At 41.9% G+C, this 18,202-nt stretch overlaps 1 protein-coding gene across 11 annotated transcripts in view; it reads left to right on the plus strand.

Annotated features, from left to right (window-relative positions):
- The window catches only part of frmd4a (FERM domain containing 4A), a 95,847-nt gene that overhangs the window by 31,760 nt on the left and 45,885 nt on the right, over positions 1–18,202 (plus strand). For 2 of the 11 annotated variants that reach the window (XM_067500084.1, XM_067500082.1), the window contains exon 1: positions 7,810–8,208. The exons of 2 other annotated variants lie outside the window; for them this stretch is intronic. In XM_067500084.1, the coding sequence (XP_067356185.1) occupies positions 8,116–8,208 (93 nt within the window). In that variant the 5' untranslated portion in view covers positions 7,810–8,115. Of the gene's footprint in view, positions 1–196; positions 821–7,809; positions 8,209–15,186; positions 15,736–18,202 lie in introns of those variants that run through there. 7 more of the 11 variants (XM_067500085.1, XM_067500088.1, XM_067500092.1 and 4 more) reach the window with 7 other exon arrangements.

An 18,202-nucleotide genomic window follows, 5' to 3' on the forward strand; every position in this document is an offset into this window, starting at 1 on the left:
AGGATGACCCCAGCCAAGAGCACCCAGAACTGGGCATCAGCTGCCCCAGGCCCTCTCTCCACACAAAGACATCCACTGTGGACGGAGACCTGAAAGGGCACAGAGGAAAAGAGGGAGAAAGAGGGTAAGGAGGGAGGAGATATCCTCATCAAACAGCATAGAGAATGTGAGAAAGAAAGGTTTCCCTAAAAATATAACAAACGTGTGACTTCATCACTGTGAGACTTATGCTTACTCCTCTGCTGCCTCTCCTCCTCTGACCATCCTAGCAGGAACAGTGAGACCTACCCTTCACCCTCCCTCTTAGGGAGGGAGTTGTCAGTGTCTTCATCTCACCCATGGATTATCACTCAGACCGGAAGAGGAGAAAACAAGGCTCTGGTCCTTCAAAAATCTTAAGCAGTATCCCCAAATGCCTCAAAGGAGCAACCAAAGAAGCTTTGGGAAATTGTAGGCTCACAGACGAGAATTCACATGTTTTCTGATGCAAAGTTTAGTGGAGGCAGATAGATGATGTTAGATCTGGTTGTTTGGGAAGCTGTCCTGAATGGATAATGAAAGGAAAGAGTGGACAAAAAAGGCTGGACTTTTGATGCTGTCGTGGCACGAAGAATTGGGATATTACATGGCTCATCGGTATCCCATAATCACACAAAATAAGCGAAAGGCAGAGAGAAAGCCAGAGTTGGGTCTTGCTTGAGATTTTGGTTGAAAACAATCACATTTCCTGTGGCATATCTTGAACAGCTGAAAGATGACTCTTGCAGCACGACTTGAGGACTTAGAGGTGACCCTGGAGCACATGCTTATGGATGTTTTTGTAAGTTTGCTCTTTCTTGTGTTTAAATTTCTATCTGCAACATAAATGGGAATTTTAGGATTTTGACAACACTCCCTTCTTATCTGAGTTTTGACCTTTCCATGCATAATTGTAGATGGAGACCAGAGGCCAACATATGTTCACGTCTCTTTCCAGATGCTCTCTCATTAATTAGCAGAGGAAAAAAAACATGTAAATTAAACATCAAACTCTGAGCAAAGGTTTGGGAAATTTTAAGAAAATGTAACCCGGACTGCATGGTTTATAGACTCAACCCTTCTTTGCCTCAACCAAATTCATAGTATGAACTCTCAATACTGGGCTTATGCTTCCTGTGGGCTAAAATCTCCATTTTGCAGATAGGAATAAATCTTTTGATAAGGGATAAAAAAAAACAACTTTCAATTAAAGGAAGTGAGGATTGAGAAATTGAGAGGAAATGAGGGGTGAAAGAAGAATGAGATAGAGAATGAAAGGTTGATGGATGTGATAGTCAGGTTTCTGTTGATGTGATGCTTGGTTAGAGGTAGATTACTCAGTGATTTACAAAGAATGAAAAACTTCTTCAGAGTGCATCTTACACACAAGCGTGTACTCACACATGCAGTAGATACAAAAACATCCTCACAGGCAGACACATGCCATCTACCTCTCCACAAACACACACACATAATAAATATGACATAAAATTCCCTGGTTATTTTGATGTGCCGGCTGCTGTAATGAATTTGGTCGTTAAGCTGCTCTTTCTCTTTAACATTGTTTAGGGGGACAGGCATCTGTTGCAGTAATCTGTCCTTTTCTGAGATAGACTGTGTTTCCAATGAACACTATCAGCATCACTCCTTCAGGGCACCAACGTCACTCATTTTCGGGGATTTAAAGCATGAATCCATCAAACTATTTTGGAGATTTCGTCTATCTTACGTATCCTAGAGGTGATTTATGTCTGAAGCAGTAAAGATTAGTTAGTATCCAGGATTTGGATTATTCATGCACTGTGTGTGGGATGGAAAAACGGGAGTCAGGAAAACGCTTTCCTCCACATTTCCTCTCAGCACCCTAATTAGGCTGCTTATTTATTTATTTCTCTAATTGCTGGAATAGGCTGGAAAACAGAGGGTTATCTGGTCACTTTGCATACTTGAATGAAAAATATTCAAATCCCCTGTGGTCTGTCTTGCTTACTGAGCATGCATAAGGCAGTGCATATGTCCTTCCACATGCCCACACACTCACACACGATTTAGAAATGCAGATGTGAGCTAAGAAGGGGTCTGTTTAAGTGAACCATCAAATGAAGGCAGACTTATTGAAATGGTTTTATGGATTAGGCATCTTACACTAATGAAAACATTAAGTCAAAGTATACTAAAAATGGTAACTTATATATTTTACAGAGTATGTATAGTGTGTGTTAAGTGAATCTAACTGTGTACATGTGAATTAACTGAGCATGAAACAGGGACCTGGGTCATTAGAATAATATCAAGATTCATACCAATAATAAGAGTGTTACTTCACCTTCGAGTAGAAAAGGGAACTCCACAGTCCTGTGTATGCTGCTCATTGGCTTGGAGCAGCAGCTGGAAGCACAGTTTTATTCAAGGGTGCACAGCTATTTTTATTATTATAGCAGTGCATATGAATGATTCAGGAAAGCTAAGAGGATCTGAGGCAACAAACTTCCTTTACAACCTCTTCTACTACAAGAAAAGCAGGTCACTGTTTTATTGCAGTGATTGCTCACAGGAAGCTCAAGTTGAAGCTTAGAGTTTAAACCTTCAGGCCAACACTTTTTCCGCATTTCTTCTGTAGGAACACTATCATAGATTTAACACAGATGGCTGCTCGTGACATGGTTCCAGATTCATGACTAACATCTTAAAATTTGATAATAATCTAAGAAAAACTTAAAGAAGGAAAATTCATCTTGGAGGCAAAATACCAATCAGCTGTGCTACTACAGTTTATGATTTCTATGACAAATGTGCGGCAGAGGTCTTAGGCACAGAGGGAACATTGCCACATACACAATGTCAGCATCAATAAAATAGTAACATGACTTGTGTCTGCTGATTGGATTTTTTATCTCTGTCTGCTGTAAAATGTCCATTTATGACATCATATTAGCTCCTGCCAAAGCTGCTGTGTATTGTGTTTCTCGTCCGCTGAGCTGTGAGGGGAGGACAGGGAGAGAGAGCGAAGTGGCAGCTCCCCTTTCAGAGGATGCCTCGCAGACTTGCACAAAAGCAGACAGCCAGGTCAGGAAATGAGGCGGCGTAATTAAAAATACATTCAATCCTTGTATAGTTTAATTGAATCTCTTCCTCATGTGCCCCACAAACACCTACACCCCTCACCCCCACCCCCCAAGTCATCTCCCCCAACATCACCCATTTTCACAATGCAGGCCTGGAGGCAGAGCTAAATGTCGCTCCTCTCACTCGTCTTCCTCCAAGATCTATTTTTTCTCTTCCATCCCCCTCACTCCTCTGACAGAGGAAGACCTCAGCTGGATGGGATTGTTTCCATCACAGCTGCACTGCACTGCTTTGCTCTTTTCACCACTGTCTCCTCTCTTCCAGCGGCTATAAAGCACTAGTTCATATCTTTGGCAGAGCTGGTCTGCCACAAAGGGCCTGTGGTTTTTGAGAGCATTTATTGTGCCAGCAGCACAAACACTGTGACGTACTGATACCAAGAGTTCCTGCTCTCCCCACAATAAGCATTGTATCATGACATTTTACACTTTTTGTGTTTTTATACATGCACAAAGTCTCCAGCGTAATATTCTCTTTTGCCTGTGCTACTGTAGATGTGCTGAGACTATTGACTGGTTGTATTATGTGTGACCACAGTGTTATGTAATGGGTGTGTCCTCTGCCCAGTGACAAAATTGTTCAATTATAGCAGTCTGACCCCTTCCCTTCCCCTCCAGTTTCTCTCTCTCCTATCCCCCTTTGCATTTTCTCTCTACCTAACGGCTGTCATCTCATCTGCGCTGCTCTGACAGTAGTACTGATGGATTTGGGGCTGGAGTCGCAGTGACAAATCCACTCAGAATAAAGGCAAGAAATGTGTGAAGACATTTCTGATTTTCCTTGTGTGATTTGGGGGTCTAAGGACAGTGGGTGTGACTGTGGAGCAGACTGTAAAGCCCACTGAGACAACGTTCACCTTTGACATTATATCTTGTTCTGATTTCATTTTATAACAATACTGCTTTGATGCGGATGTGAAGCACCTAGAATTGCTATCGTGAGAAGTGCTGTATAAATAAAATTGACTCGACAATGGCATGTAGGACAGCAGACAGAATACTGGATTGGTTAAAAAAAAATTACAGTCCCCATTCATAATAAAGAACCCATGTTGATGAATAATATACTGTGTGTCAGGTTTTGATGATAGAATAATATTTTTTGACATTTCTATTTGTTCACAAAAGAAAAATATAGAAATACAAAATATAAAACACATGTTGTATAACATTTAAAACTATAAAAAAACTATAAATAATATAAAACTATATTAGAAAACTGTATTAGTCAAATTTTAACATTGTAGTGGCTTTGAGTCCTTAGATGTTTCTCAATTTCTTGCCTGATTAGTCTTTACTCTGACTGCAAATTCACCCAAATAAATAGGGAAAACTGTGATCCAATTATTATGTTCAAATGCATGAACTAATGAGCTATTATCATTCAACTATCAATTGTCATAGGATTTGATTCTGATTCTCTCAGCTGGTCCCGAACTCACAGAGGCTTTCCAGTCGATTTTGAATAATTATTTAGAAATCTTGTACACTGCTCACAAGCTGCACATCCAGCACCCCCATTCAAATCTACTTTAATAGTCATAACACATTTCTGATTGGCCTTTTGGGTGGTTATATTATAGTTCCATAATGTATAAATGGTTGTTGAATAGAAATGTAATGAGCCTGGATGTCAAAATACCGACACATTTGAGAATAGTGATATTACGGTTTGGGATGCTGTAAAATTTCTCAAAAACACCATTGATTTTTAAAGAGTTTACAATCAAACTTTAGTGGGTTTAAAGGTTTTTTGCATATGGCTGGGTGTCCTTCATACTAGGTATTTCATGTATTAGGTACTTTAAATTTTCTTTATTTACAGCATCGGAAATAATGTAATATATCATGACCCCTGTATCACGATCCGTATCAGATTCTTGCCAGTACACAGCTCTAATTTGGTATTTGCTCAGACAAGGATAGTTTTATTTTTCAGGGAAATGTTTAAACAGCTTGTAAAGTGAACATGAGAATTTTCAGTCTGTCTACAATATTTTGGTACCAGTGGTTGAAATGGTAATTATTCTGAAGAACACACAAGTGGATATTCAGTATGTGCACAAACCCACACACGCAGACCCAATCACCTCACAGCAGGTTGAGCAGATGTTGTGCTGAGCGACACGATTTGACCAAAACAACCTGTCCCCGCATCCCACCAAATCTCTTCAAAACATTAATATGTCCCAGTTTTCGCAATGAGTTACACAAATGTCCCCAATTCCTCAAAATCTCATGAGCTGTTACCTTTCTGAGTGTTTTCCAGGCCTTCTTACACAGTCACTGCTGAGGGGATGATAACTGAGGTAGATGCCTCCCTGTGGGGAAGTCATTATGATTAGTTGTAGTCTGACGAAGGGTTGGAGGCCCTGCTTTCTGCTCATCTCACTCTCAGGACATACAGAAAGACAACATTAGCTCAGACATAAGCAAACAGTGAAAAATGAAATGAATTATGCTATCATGGTGGTATTGTTGAGGCATTATATCTATTTATCTGTTGTTGTCTGTGCAGTGGTGCTGCAACTCAACCATTTGTAATTTGTGGAGTCTTGTAACATAAACAGTCAACCCCCTCCTTCACTCCCTGGGATGGGTAGAGAGTCCAGCTTGAGGGCATTTCCATAAACACACACCCACACACACACAGAAACACAGTGAGAAGCAGGACCATAGGGATGAGTCAGACCGCCGTGGGCAGAGACTGGCTGGGTTATCAGCATTCTACAATTGAGAACCCCTGCTTCTTATTATTACAACTGTGAACAAAGATAAAGCAGATACACAAAAGCACAATCATACAGCAAACATTAAACCCAGACAGACCAGATGCTTTGTTTGCAGCTTCTTCATTAGCATCTGTCATAACCAGCTAGTGATCTTCATTCTCTCTTCATTATTATCTGTTAGTTCATTCTGAGGACAGTTTTCTGTAAACTGCTTTTGTTTGTTTTTTGTTATTTTTTTCACATGTTATGTCTCTTTTTGTACATAGTTTTATATTACATATTATTTTATTACTAAGTGAAATCCCATTTGCCTTTATTCTTGTGTGTATCCTGACTGAAATGGGTCATTGTGCACCCAGCCTGAAGCATCAAGAATAGTAACATGTTGTTTTTTCTTTTCTTTTTTCCTCCTACTGCCAAGACAAAGGCTTATCACCTCACTGGATTTGAAGCAGAGGAATTGTTAGCATGTTTAAAAGTGTGGTGTGGAAAAGAGCAAACACACACAAGCAATATTTAAACTGTTCAATTAGGAGAGTGTATTATCATCTCCCTGCCAAGGTGCCATATGAAAGCCCTATAAAAACAGCAGGGTTTGTCTCCAGAATCAGCAGTGGCAGTTAATCTCTGTCAGTACAATCTGAATTAACATCAAATACACACGTCACACAGAGAACTATTTGCAGAGAAACTGTTTCCTTTTTCAATTCCTCCTCTATGGGATCTGTAAGACCAGGTTGGTTTATAAATAGCCCTCTGATATTTCTCATGTAGGCCACAGTCACTCACACACTGATGTGTGCTATGGTGTTGAATAAATAATGCTTACTGGGGATTACCACTGCAGATGATTTTCTCCTGTACGCTTGTCGCTCAGCTTTAGCACAATGTGTGTGTTTTGTGCGTGTATATGTGCATGTGTTCAGTGTATCATATGGAATATCTTGTGAGTAACATCATCAGGAGTCCTCACAGAAAACAACATGACAGCTGGAAAAGGCTTGTTTGGATGCTCATTTTGTCTGCTGGCTTTAATCTGATCTCCCAGCATCAAATCATCACATAACTGAAAACCGAGCTAAATCTTAGTGGTTATAATTCAGAGCTACTGGCTTACAGCAACTATGTAACCTACCCTATATTTTTTCTGTTTTGGTGTTATATGTGCATTGCTACATGTCTGTGTGCATGTGTGTTTTGATCCACTTAGTTAATCAGTTCAGTATTGCTTTGCAATGGCAAACTGAGCTCGGTCGTGAGTGATGATGTAAATATGACAGTAAGTCACTAGGTACCGCTACTGTAATTCATGAATCCAATAGCTTTAATGGACATGTAAAGACTGCCATAGTCAATACAGGGGACTGACTCAGCTAAATAAGGCTGCAGGCATCATGATAAAAGATTTCTACAAGGGTTGGAGCTAAATAAATATCTACTATTGACAAAGCTTTGAGAAAAAAAATCTGGTTGGTGTCTACACTTTCGTGCATGCAGATAATGAACTAAATGATAGGATGATCAGTATGTGCATGCAGAGGCCTGGTATATGCTTGACTGCAAGGACTTACTTGAGTTTGTGTTTGTGTGTGTTTGTGTGTATCTTCTTACTTTGTGTCCTAGTCCAGACAGTTTAGGGAGAGAAAGCTGGATATGGGATTTCCACGATAATCTCCCTACCAGATGGCAAAACATCCCATATTCCTTTTGAGGTTCCCCACATGATCGCTGGGTGCGTGTGGTGGGGGTATATATATGCCCACATACAATTATTGTTGTTCACGTGACGTGAGTGCGTATGCTAATAACAGCAGTAATGTCAAATTAATCCAGTGACCTGGTTAAGCCCCCACATGAAGGAAGTGAGTGTGGGAGACAGGGAGGGGGAGCTGCCAGAGAGAGGAGAGACAAAGCGCGCTCCCTCTTACACACTCTCACACACTCATTCACCTCCGGAGCAGCACAGTGGAGCTGAGCGGAGCAGAATGGGTGGTGTTTTTGCACAGAGGGACACAGAAGCAAAGAGGAAGACGTAGGACTGGTGTGGGGCTGCTACACACACAGACACACGCACACAAACAAACACACATTTACATCACCAGCTACTTTTCTCATACACACCCACGCGAGAGATCGCGTGGACGCCAGCCGCCAGGCTGGACGGGACGGCGAGGACACCCACCTCACACACCCGCACACATGCTCACACACCCACGGAAACGCAGACACTGGGGCGCGCTATGGTGGTCCAGGGAGCAGTGACGCCCGGGAGAACCCGCCGGCTGATGCTCAAGCTGCCGGTGGGGACTCTGCGGAGGAACAGCGGAGAGAGGGTAAGACGCAGCTTCACGGGATTCCTATCTTTCACTTTCCCCACGCTTCTCCGTGTGTGTCTCTCCCATTCTCTGTTTATAAATTGGATTTTAAAAAGGTTGCCGGCTAATCCAGGGGACGGCATTAGATTTGAGTTGGTGGAAGGCAAGTCAAGAGCAAAGCTTTTAATCTCCACAGTGGACAATACGTGTCTGTGTCTGTCTTCATGTCAGTCTGAGTCTGTCAATCTTTCCCCGGCTCAGTCTCTATCTTGTCACTGTTAATGGATTCCATCGCCGTCCTCAGTTTTCAAGGTTACTGGGAAGTCTCACTGTGGGAGAGCTGTCTTTGAGTGCAGCTTGTTTGTCTGTCACTGTCAACACAATTGAACTGACTTGAGACATGAGTTGGCTTCTCTTTTATCAAGAAAAGCCACACGTAGCACCGTCTTCAGCTCGATTTAAAATGCTGGATCCTGTCCTGTCTGCCATTGTTATCTAGTTAAAATCAACAGAAGCTTCAGTGTTTTCGCACTTGTGTGTTTGTGTGGTGGGTGTGGCATTGGGGACTGATGATAATGGTTTCCAGTTAAGCTTTGACATAGAATGTGAGTTGTAAAGTTAACCTGCATGACACAGTTGTGAGGACAGGCTGTAACCTGCCAGGTGATTCACATCAAAGGTGTTTACACCATAAAAAGCCTGCATGTGTGTGAGAACTGAAAGTAGTACCTAGTGCGTGTGTGTGAGTGTGTGTGTGTGTGTGTGTGTGTGTGTGTGTGTGACATGTGCTGTGTGCCTTTGATGTTGTAAATAAACTGGTATTAACTAAATCAAATGTAAGTAGTGTGTATTCAGATGAGTGAGTGGGCTTACACCTCTTCTAAACTATTTTCCCAAAATTAAAAGGTGCCTTTAGGAACATACTGAATTGAATTTCATCTTCCATTTGAAATCCCAGTTTTCCAGTTTGATCCTGTGTGACTTTAGTTTCATTAGCATGGCACTTTGAGTGAATGTGACTTCTAAATGCCATGAGCTCTTTTGAGAATTACCAGTCACTTTGTAGTTTTCTCTTTAAATCAATGTGTGTGCACAAAGGAATCGCACGCACACATAAATATTCTATTATAAGTTACACAGTAAAAGTGCTTTTCACTTTATTAAGACCAACATATTCAACACAAAAATATCTGCTACTACCTTCACATCTCTGAAATAGCTTTTTATAGTCGAGCTGCACTGTAAGAGGAAGTCCTTTCAAGTACGAGACTTCAAAGCATGTGATGTTTCAGATGATGTAAGTAAGAATTTGTTCTGATGCTTTGAGTTGTCACTTTTCAAAGACTTGAGGTTTGTTTTCAGTGCAGTGGCTGGTAAACTGATTAACTGCGATCTAACTGAATCTGGTTAGCTGTCATAATAGTGCTTGATTGGACGAAACTATATTGTCAGTGGCTTTTTGGAAGAAATAACTGCCAGTGCCAGTTTTTGATTGTCTGGTGCCTGCACACACACCCACACATACACACAAATGCAGACACGGAGTCACTCAAATCACCGTAATTAATTGAGAAAAGCAGATTTTCTCACACCCTAACAGAGGGAGGTCTCTCTCCCTCCCTCACTCTCCTGATTGCATTGCCTTTCTCTGGCTTCCATTCTTCTTGCAGCCAGCTGTGTGCAGACAGACTGACTACTTGTTGTGATTTACATGCACTCACTTGCATTATTGTGCTGTGTGCTGGCAAAATTACTAAATAGTTGGGTGTGCATCAGCTTGCAGTGTAAGTTAGTGAATACATTAGATTTTCGATATTGTTGTCTATTAAACCTCAGGTCTAGAAAGGTGCTGGAAAGAGACAAATTTAAAAAGCAAATTTGAGTGTCTGACTAATGCCAGGTGAACAAACTTCAATAACGTACTTCCCCAGAGGTTCTGACTGTCTGTCGTGTTATGGTTCTGCCTCCGAAATACTTTCACTTTTCTCCACAGCTGCAATGTTGGTCTGCACTGACTTGTCATGTTGGATAACTTATTGCGTTATAATTCAGTCTCCACCTTCTAGTGGCATACTGACAGAATCGGTATCTGTAGGCAGCAGACTGAGGAGAGGCCAATGTCGTAGTGGAATCTTTATTGTTGGAAGCATAGATCATTTTGCATACCTAGAAGACGGATTTTTTTATATCCCTCAGGTTTTCTCAGTTAACGTGTAGAGCTTGCACATATCTACAGGCTAAACTCTTTTCTCCAGAACCATAAGTAATTTGTTACTTGTAGAGACATTTTAATACTGGAAACTTTGCTGTGTCCTGTCACTTGTCTAATGCAAATTAATCTTCCCCTGTCTCTGTCACCATAGATGTGGGTTTCAATCAATGTTAATTTAGCAAAATGTACCTAATAATCTCTTTCTTCTCATTAGAATTGCTCAAAAAGCTTGTCTTCAAATCCAGACTTGTCATGTTCTCAACTCTACTTTGTTCTGCATTGTACATACTTTTATTTACTATATTACAAACATTTAGAAAAAAAAGTGCCAACATGTAAAAAATGATAGAAGGGTTTTCAGATTGTCTTTAATATATCATGATTTAACAATTTGTACGGTTGGTGCAAATTTAAAATGGCTTATTTTAGGGGATGTTTTCTGTGTAGATTACCTCTGTGAGCAGGCTGAATTAGGATTATCCACCGCCTTTGTTATCCTGCTATCGTGTTAAGCTTCTCAGCTCTTTTCTGTGAAATTAAGAACAAAAACAACAAACAAACAAAGGAAAGAATAGTGTGTGTGTGTGTGTGTGTGTGTGTGTGTGTGTGTGTGTGTGTGTGTGTGTGTGTGTGTGTGTTTGGGGATTCCAAACAGCCAAACATTTTGGATTTGAGGAGGCTGAATCACTCTCTAAGGAAACATGTTGTTGTCAGGGGCACCGCAGGGGATAGAGGGTTTAAAGGTGGGAGGGGTGGATCACTGTCAGAGAAGGAAAAGTTCACACAGCCTCACGCATATATACACATGTTCAAAACCCACATTCATGAGGGGAATAGGAATGCAAACAGACAATAGCATGACTCTGATTTACCACTGTGGGCCTGAACGCTAGCAGCAGCCAGGCAAGTGCTGAGGCTAGAATACTAATCGATCCTTGTTACCTTTAAACGTCTCATCTGCACCAATCAAAGAGAAGGTCAGCACTGGACTCTGGCATTTTGTGGGTCAGGTTTATAGGCTGCTTGTTTCTCATCAGCCTGATCTAATTGTCCTGACATTACAGTCAGAATTCATTTATGCAGCTCTAAACAAAAGAACAATCTTCAATAATTGTTTCTGTTTAAATTTACTTTTTTCCTCCGTCTGTTAGCAAATCAGTTTAGAGCTTTAAGATTTTGCCCCAGCAACTCTACTCTGCCTTGCTACAGTATTGATTCCCTGGGATCTCGACCTGCCTCCAGGACTGCAGGTGAGAGAGCTGTCGTCAGTGAGCCCAATTAATGAGACAAACAAAAGGGAAAAGATGGGGAGAAAGAAAGAAAGAAAGAGGTGGAAATAACTGGAGCTCCTGAATGCCCCTCCTGCACCACACCCTGTACGGCATGAAAAGGGACCCCCCCTTTTCTCCCCAAGGCAGCTCAGAAGAAAGAATGTTTTGGGAGGGGTGGGAGGGGTGGGAGGGTGGGGGTGGGGGGTGCACAGGGGAGACTTGTCTCTTTCATCACTCAATGCTATGATCTCGTCTACAGTCTTCTATTCTGTGTCCAAGATCAACCCGCAGTCCTATAGACACACAGCACAGCTGGATGCAAGTTCTGTACAGAGGCACAATCAAACAGTGACGAGATGATTGCCCATTGACTGTGAGCGAACGCTAACGGCAGTGAGCCGCTGGTAATGTGTTTTCACTGCGGAGACAGTTTGTTAGCAGGGTAACTATGGTGAGACAGGACTTCTCTGTCCTCTGCCAAAACATCCCAACTGGATGGATGGATGTGTGTGAGTGTGTCTGCCCGTGTTTTTGTGTGTCCTCATCCTCTGCCACCTTCATGCAGAGCACAGAAGGATTTATTCATTATCTCTGCTTCTCTGTTCTCAGAAGTGACTGCATGGGATCATTTGATGAAAGAGGCAGAGAAAATGGGAAAAAAAGATGAGTGTATGTTGATGGGAAAGAGTCTGTTAAATTCCATCTCCCCCATAACAGGATGTGGAGACCCCAAAATGTTCCTGAAATATCCCAGCACAATCTGTGCCCTTTGTCAGACAGAGATAGCACGGCTCAGTTAGAACGGAGGCACTGTCTGTGAGTCACTCATAAGAACGGGTGTATTAATAATGTGTGTGTTTGTGAGAGAGAGAACGAGAGGGAATAAAATTAATTAAAAGGAAAGTTAGAGGACAAAAAAAGAATATGAGTTAAACACTTTCTTGTACATGTTGGAGCCAGCACTGTCTGTGTGTGTGTGTTTGTGTGTGTGTGTGTGGGCGAGTATGTGGGGTGTGCATGAGTGACAAAGAGAGACAGAGCGGGAAAGGGTTAGAATGGGGGAGCGACAGGGTGAGAGAGGTGCAGTTTCTTGTTTTCCCGTGGGTGTACTGCAGTAACATAGTAATCCTCATTAATATTTATCTGCCAGGCGAAGTGGAGAGAATGATTAGCTTGAGTGTGTGTGTTTGAGAGAGAGAGCAAGAAAGAGAAAAGTGTGCGTGTTTTTGTGCATGTGTCTCATTTGTGAATGTGTGTTTAGTTTATAGTATATAACAGAAAGCAACACATGAACTAGGTCAACTACTTGAGGGACTAACAAGTCGACATACTTCAAAGGTTTTGTATCATCGTAGGGTTTTTTTTTTTTGATTACACACATGCACAGTAAACAGTATTTTGAGTTGAATTATTCCAACTGCTCAGATGAACAGGAAAACCGACCCTCATGGTATGCACGTGCATTCACATTCAGATACACCAAGGAGCTTGTTGCTTTCGTCCCTCACTTCAGCCACATTACGTTATGTTATTGATTTTCCCACTTGCACCTCTAACACAATCACATTTAACTAGACTGATCACAATTGAATTTCATATTAAGTCGATACTTGTCTGTCACTTGTAATCTCTGTCACACTGACAGTGTCGTGTGTGTGTTCAGAATGAGCCTATAAAGAAAGAAAGCTGGGAAAAAAATTCCAGTTTCCAAGTTCCTTGTGATTAAAAAAAAGATAGTAAATGAGCAATGTATGAGTAGTACCAAGTTGTACTTTCTACTCTGGTACAACAGTGTTTTAGTGAATTTGTGTGACAGAGTGCCTCTGCTAAGAATGTTCTTGTGAATTTACAGTGTCTGTGACCCATTTCTCTCTACTTCTCTCCCTCGCTCTCTGTCTCTGACTTGCTTGCACTCTAGTATATCATGCCTGAGTGGAGATCAGAGAGCAGGAAGAAGATGGAAATATATGAGGGTAAAATAAAAGGGGATGAGAGAGGATGATGAAGAGATTTCCTGTCCTGTCAGGACTGGGATTACCTCACAATTAGCTCAATAGTGTGCACGGGTTTGAGGTTCAATTATCATCATCAAAGTGTGTGAGTAAGTATAAAATAACACACTGATTAACTCACTATTTGGCTGTCAAGTCCATCTGTCGATCATTGATAAATCCTAAATCGAGTCTTATTACTATGGTAATAGTTAGCCAGCTGCAACTCTGCTGATGTCTGTTTACATCACAGGCCCTGCATGACCTTTCCCAGGGTTGAGTGGGACATGCAAACACACAGAATCATGGGAACAGTACGCTGACAGACCAAAACTCCTTCTTCCCTCCCTACCACAATAAATATTTACACCCCTTCTAAATTACAGTTGCCGAGAGGTGAACGTCTCCAGACTTTGCGGGCAGCTCCAGCCCAACCCTGATTCACTTTGGAAAATTCACACTCTAGGAATACCGCACATTCCTCATGCATTTCTCAAGACATGACTAAGATTGAACCGTGAGGTTCTGAGATAGAAGGATGGGAAACTTGTGCTGCGATAAGGGATCTTGAACTGCAACACGTGGTGGTGAAGATGCAACCTTATTGCACTATTGAAAATTATGCTTTTTGTCCAGTTAGCTGCTCAGCAGTGCACACAGCTAAGTGCTGTTTATTTTGAAACTTTATGATTGGCACTTAAGAAATCTTTGGTGACCCACGAGTTGTCAAACTGCCCAGTGGTGGTAGCAAAAGTGTGTTTGAGTTAGAAGAACACACATAACAGAGTGAACATTGATCATTTAGGCTGTATTGCTGAGTATACAACAAACTGGCAAGGATATGTACTGTATACAGGCACTGGAGCATTGGCACAGCTTATATATGAGGGTTGTATTGCCTCCGTGTGGCCATAGCTGCAAATGGGTATGTGCAGGTGAATTTCTAACCAAAAACAAAGAATTTACTTTGATTTAATGAAGAAAGTCAGTGGAGTAGAATAGTAGCATAATGAACACACTAAAGTTTGCAAGAATTAGCCAGGTCACATCAGGATACTCCAGCCTGGGAAACTGGCTCAGAGAAAGAAATGGCTCCATTTTAAGAATGTTCTGGCTAAAATCCCAGAGCTGTTAGAAAGAAACATTTTCAGCTCCAGACTGTAACTGGGGCTATATATGGATTCTTTTTTATGTATAGCATGATGCACATGTATGTTTGAGTGCATGTCGTCATACTGTAGATTCTGAATGACAGGATCAAGGTGCATGATAAGGTGCGCAGGCTGTAAACACATCCCTCTCTCCTTGAAAAGTGAGACAGTAAGTGCTAGAGCTAACCCTCCATGTGAGCTGCATTATGAGTGTGCATATCGCTTTAAAAACAACTACCAGTAAGGGAGACGGCTGCATTTCCTTAATGGGAAAGTTTGTGTTTGTGGTGCTGAGACTAACGGATAGAGGGTGCATTGCTTCAGTGAGAGGAAAAGCGAGATGAAGAGAGTCGGCAGGGACTACTACCGGTGTGGGACCGGGACAAAAAGGACTAGCAGGGTTTGACCTTGAGGAGGCATCAGATTACTGAATCCATGAGAGACAGAGAGGACAGAGAGGGACAGAAGGAGCAGAGAGAAACCACAGGGTTATCCTGACTCTGTGTGGCTTACCTCTAGAAATGATCCACTCATAAGCTGCTCTCTCCAAGTGGTATCAAGAGGACAATAAAGGCTAATTATACCTGCATATTACAAGGGCCTTTGTGGATTTTACCTGCAATGGCTCATCTGTGCAAATATAAAGGTTTGCTAATGTGATACTTGTGTAAATCCACTGACCTCAGCTCATATTGCTGTACATACCTCTGGAGGTGACGTCTTATTTCAGATTACTAGCAGTCAGTGCAGAAATGGAGGCAGTCTTGTTAAGTCTAGACGAGGTGGTCTGTACTCGGCAGGGTTTGCTGTGGACTCTCACTTCCACAGCCCTCCGACGCCTTTGTGTGCATGCCAGGAACCTTCCTGGACCCCTGCACCTATTAAACATACACAGGTGTGTGTCGAGGCCACTGTACCAGGTAGGCTGCATCTCATATATGAATATACAAACGTGGACCACGTGCAAATGTTCAAATCTATGCATTCAGGGGCACCTTGATCAATAATGTAACCTAATATATTTACCTCGGTGAGGGATAATACCACCACTCATTTTTTATCTACATGCTGTGTCACGTGTGAAGGTGGGTATCTGTCAAACTGTGGTGAGTGTGAAACTGAGCAAAGAATATAGTCCAGGTATGTCCTTCAATTTATAGAGCAGGTCCAAGGGAAGAGTCAGGGTTAAACATGACTGATTTGTCTTATTAAGCATGGAGCACAGAACTGGGTTAGATGTTATGGCAGTGTCCATGCAGGAGAATTGGGACACATACAATGACATAGTTTTAGAGTCTGTTAATCAGGTGCAAGTGGAGTGGTGTCCTGCCAGTTCATCTGTTGCATTGAAAAAGCTGTTGTGTTTTACCGTACCCCTACTTCCCCTGCGTAAAACACTCTTTTGTTGTTGTTGTTGCAATGTAAAGGATGTGAAGTCCTGACAGGAAGATGTTGCTAGGGTTACTATTAAGGAGCTGGTAACTAAGCTGTTAACCGCTGAGTGTCTCTATGGATATGTAGAAGTAGCGTGCTCGCACACAAAATGCACACAGACAGTTTTTTAGGACTGTCTCATTACCCTGCACCCGTTGTCTTACACTTTTGATCTGACTTCCTGGTAACTTTTGACACGTTAAATGTCTCCGTTTCCTTTAAAACAAAAGTTTCACTGGCTTGGATTATTTTAGTCACTTCAAGAAAAGCAACTGAAACTTTTTGTGCCTTACCTTTGTGTAGCTGTGATTCAGCAAAGTGGTTGATCAGTATTCGCTTCCCCATGTCTGGATGGGCTCTCTTGAGGCTTTCATGGAGCCATTAGTATTCCCCAAGCATCTCACCTGCCCTAAATGCAGCTGGCACTAGTAGGGCAAACCAACAGCCTCACATAGACAGTTTGATCAGACCTGTTGCAAGAATATATAACTATACACAGAATAAATCATTATGCAGCAACAAAAACTTGTAAAAATGTTAACAAACTGTATAGATGTTCCTGTCTTTTTTCTCGAATTTATATGGGCAATAAGTTGGACTGCGATTATAACTTTTGTCTTCAAACATGTTTTTATGTAGCTCCTACATTGAAGCATCCTGAGGGAGGGTAACACAATCAGAGGAAACTGAAAAAATACACCAGACCTCCCTAAGAAAACTGTCCTTCACAGCCCCTCCTGATTGAGCCTCACACAACCATCTGAAAAAGGCACTAAAGTGAAACTCAAACAAAGCTTTTTTTAACACTTGAATGAGCTACAAACAATGTATGAAGTGGGACTGTCCAAGGTGGAGCAGTTAATAGTGGAGGGATTTACAAAGGCAAAGTCAGTGTGTCAGGCTGCAGGATGGGGATATCCCTGACTCACTGCACTGCCTCTCTGCCCCACTTCCTTTATTACTGTTAATGAGATACCCAGCTTCACACAGCTGGCACACACACACAGACATAGACACACTTGCACACAATGGAGAGAGAGAACAGAGAAAGAGGAAGGTTTAAATGTGTCTACATATTTTATCAGTTCTCAGTTTCTCCAATTTTTCCAACATTCTTCTTTCCTCCAGAAATAAAAATACATTTCCAATCCAGTGCTCCAACCTGAACCTGCTCCAAAATTTCTCTTTTTTTCTTTCTGACTCTATTGTGGCTTTTTCCATACTTACATTACTTCTTCATTCTTCATTTAGCTCCAATTTCTCACTGAGGAAGGCATCCATCACGAGCAGCCTCTTATATTTAGACACGAGACCAGATATTTGACTGACACATATGTCACACTCGCTTGGGTTTATGTTAAAGGTGGTCTGCATGTCGCGTGGATTCGCATACTTGAGTGAGCTGATGCTTTACTTAACCAGCATATTTGTGAAATGTTTCTCACAAAGAGAGGGTCTTAGCCCTCTCATGAGAGAATGCAGCTGCGTGTTCACACTTTCATACATCAGTCTGAGTAATATTGACTCAACAGCCTCCAGTCACACATTTTCCTCTGGTGGTGTGACCCTTTTAAATAGGGTTGATACCAACAGGCGTTTGAGGCCAGGGCTCTGCTGTACTGTGTTAGACTGTCTGTGGGTAATTGTTTGTCATTTCTCATGTTGCTTTCCACTGGCCTTGATTTCAGCTGCCCCCCTTCTTACTACTCCACCCCCTCCCAAAGGCAGGATATCCTGCATGGGGGAAGAAGCAGGGCTGAGGACGATAGCAAACACAGGTGCTTGGACTTCCCCTCAGTGGCACCTGAAAACACTGTTGTCCTGCAATTTCTAACACTCACTACAAGCCATCATTTTGTTCTTAAGAATGTGAAGTGACATGCTGTTAAGCAGAACCCATGCCTGCTGCATTCAGCAGCACTGTAGATCATTTCCCACTTGACAAGAGAAGCA

The sequence above is a fragment of the Channa argus genome, chromosome 4 (assembly GCF_033026475.1).
Source record: "Channa argus isolate prfri chromosome 4, Channa argus male v1.0, whole genome shotgun sequence".
Lineage (NCBI taxonomy): Eukaryota > Metazoa > Chordata > Actinopteri > Anabantiformes > Channidae > Channa > Channa argus.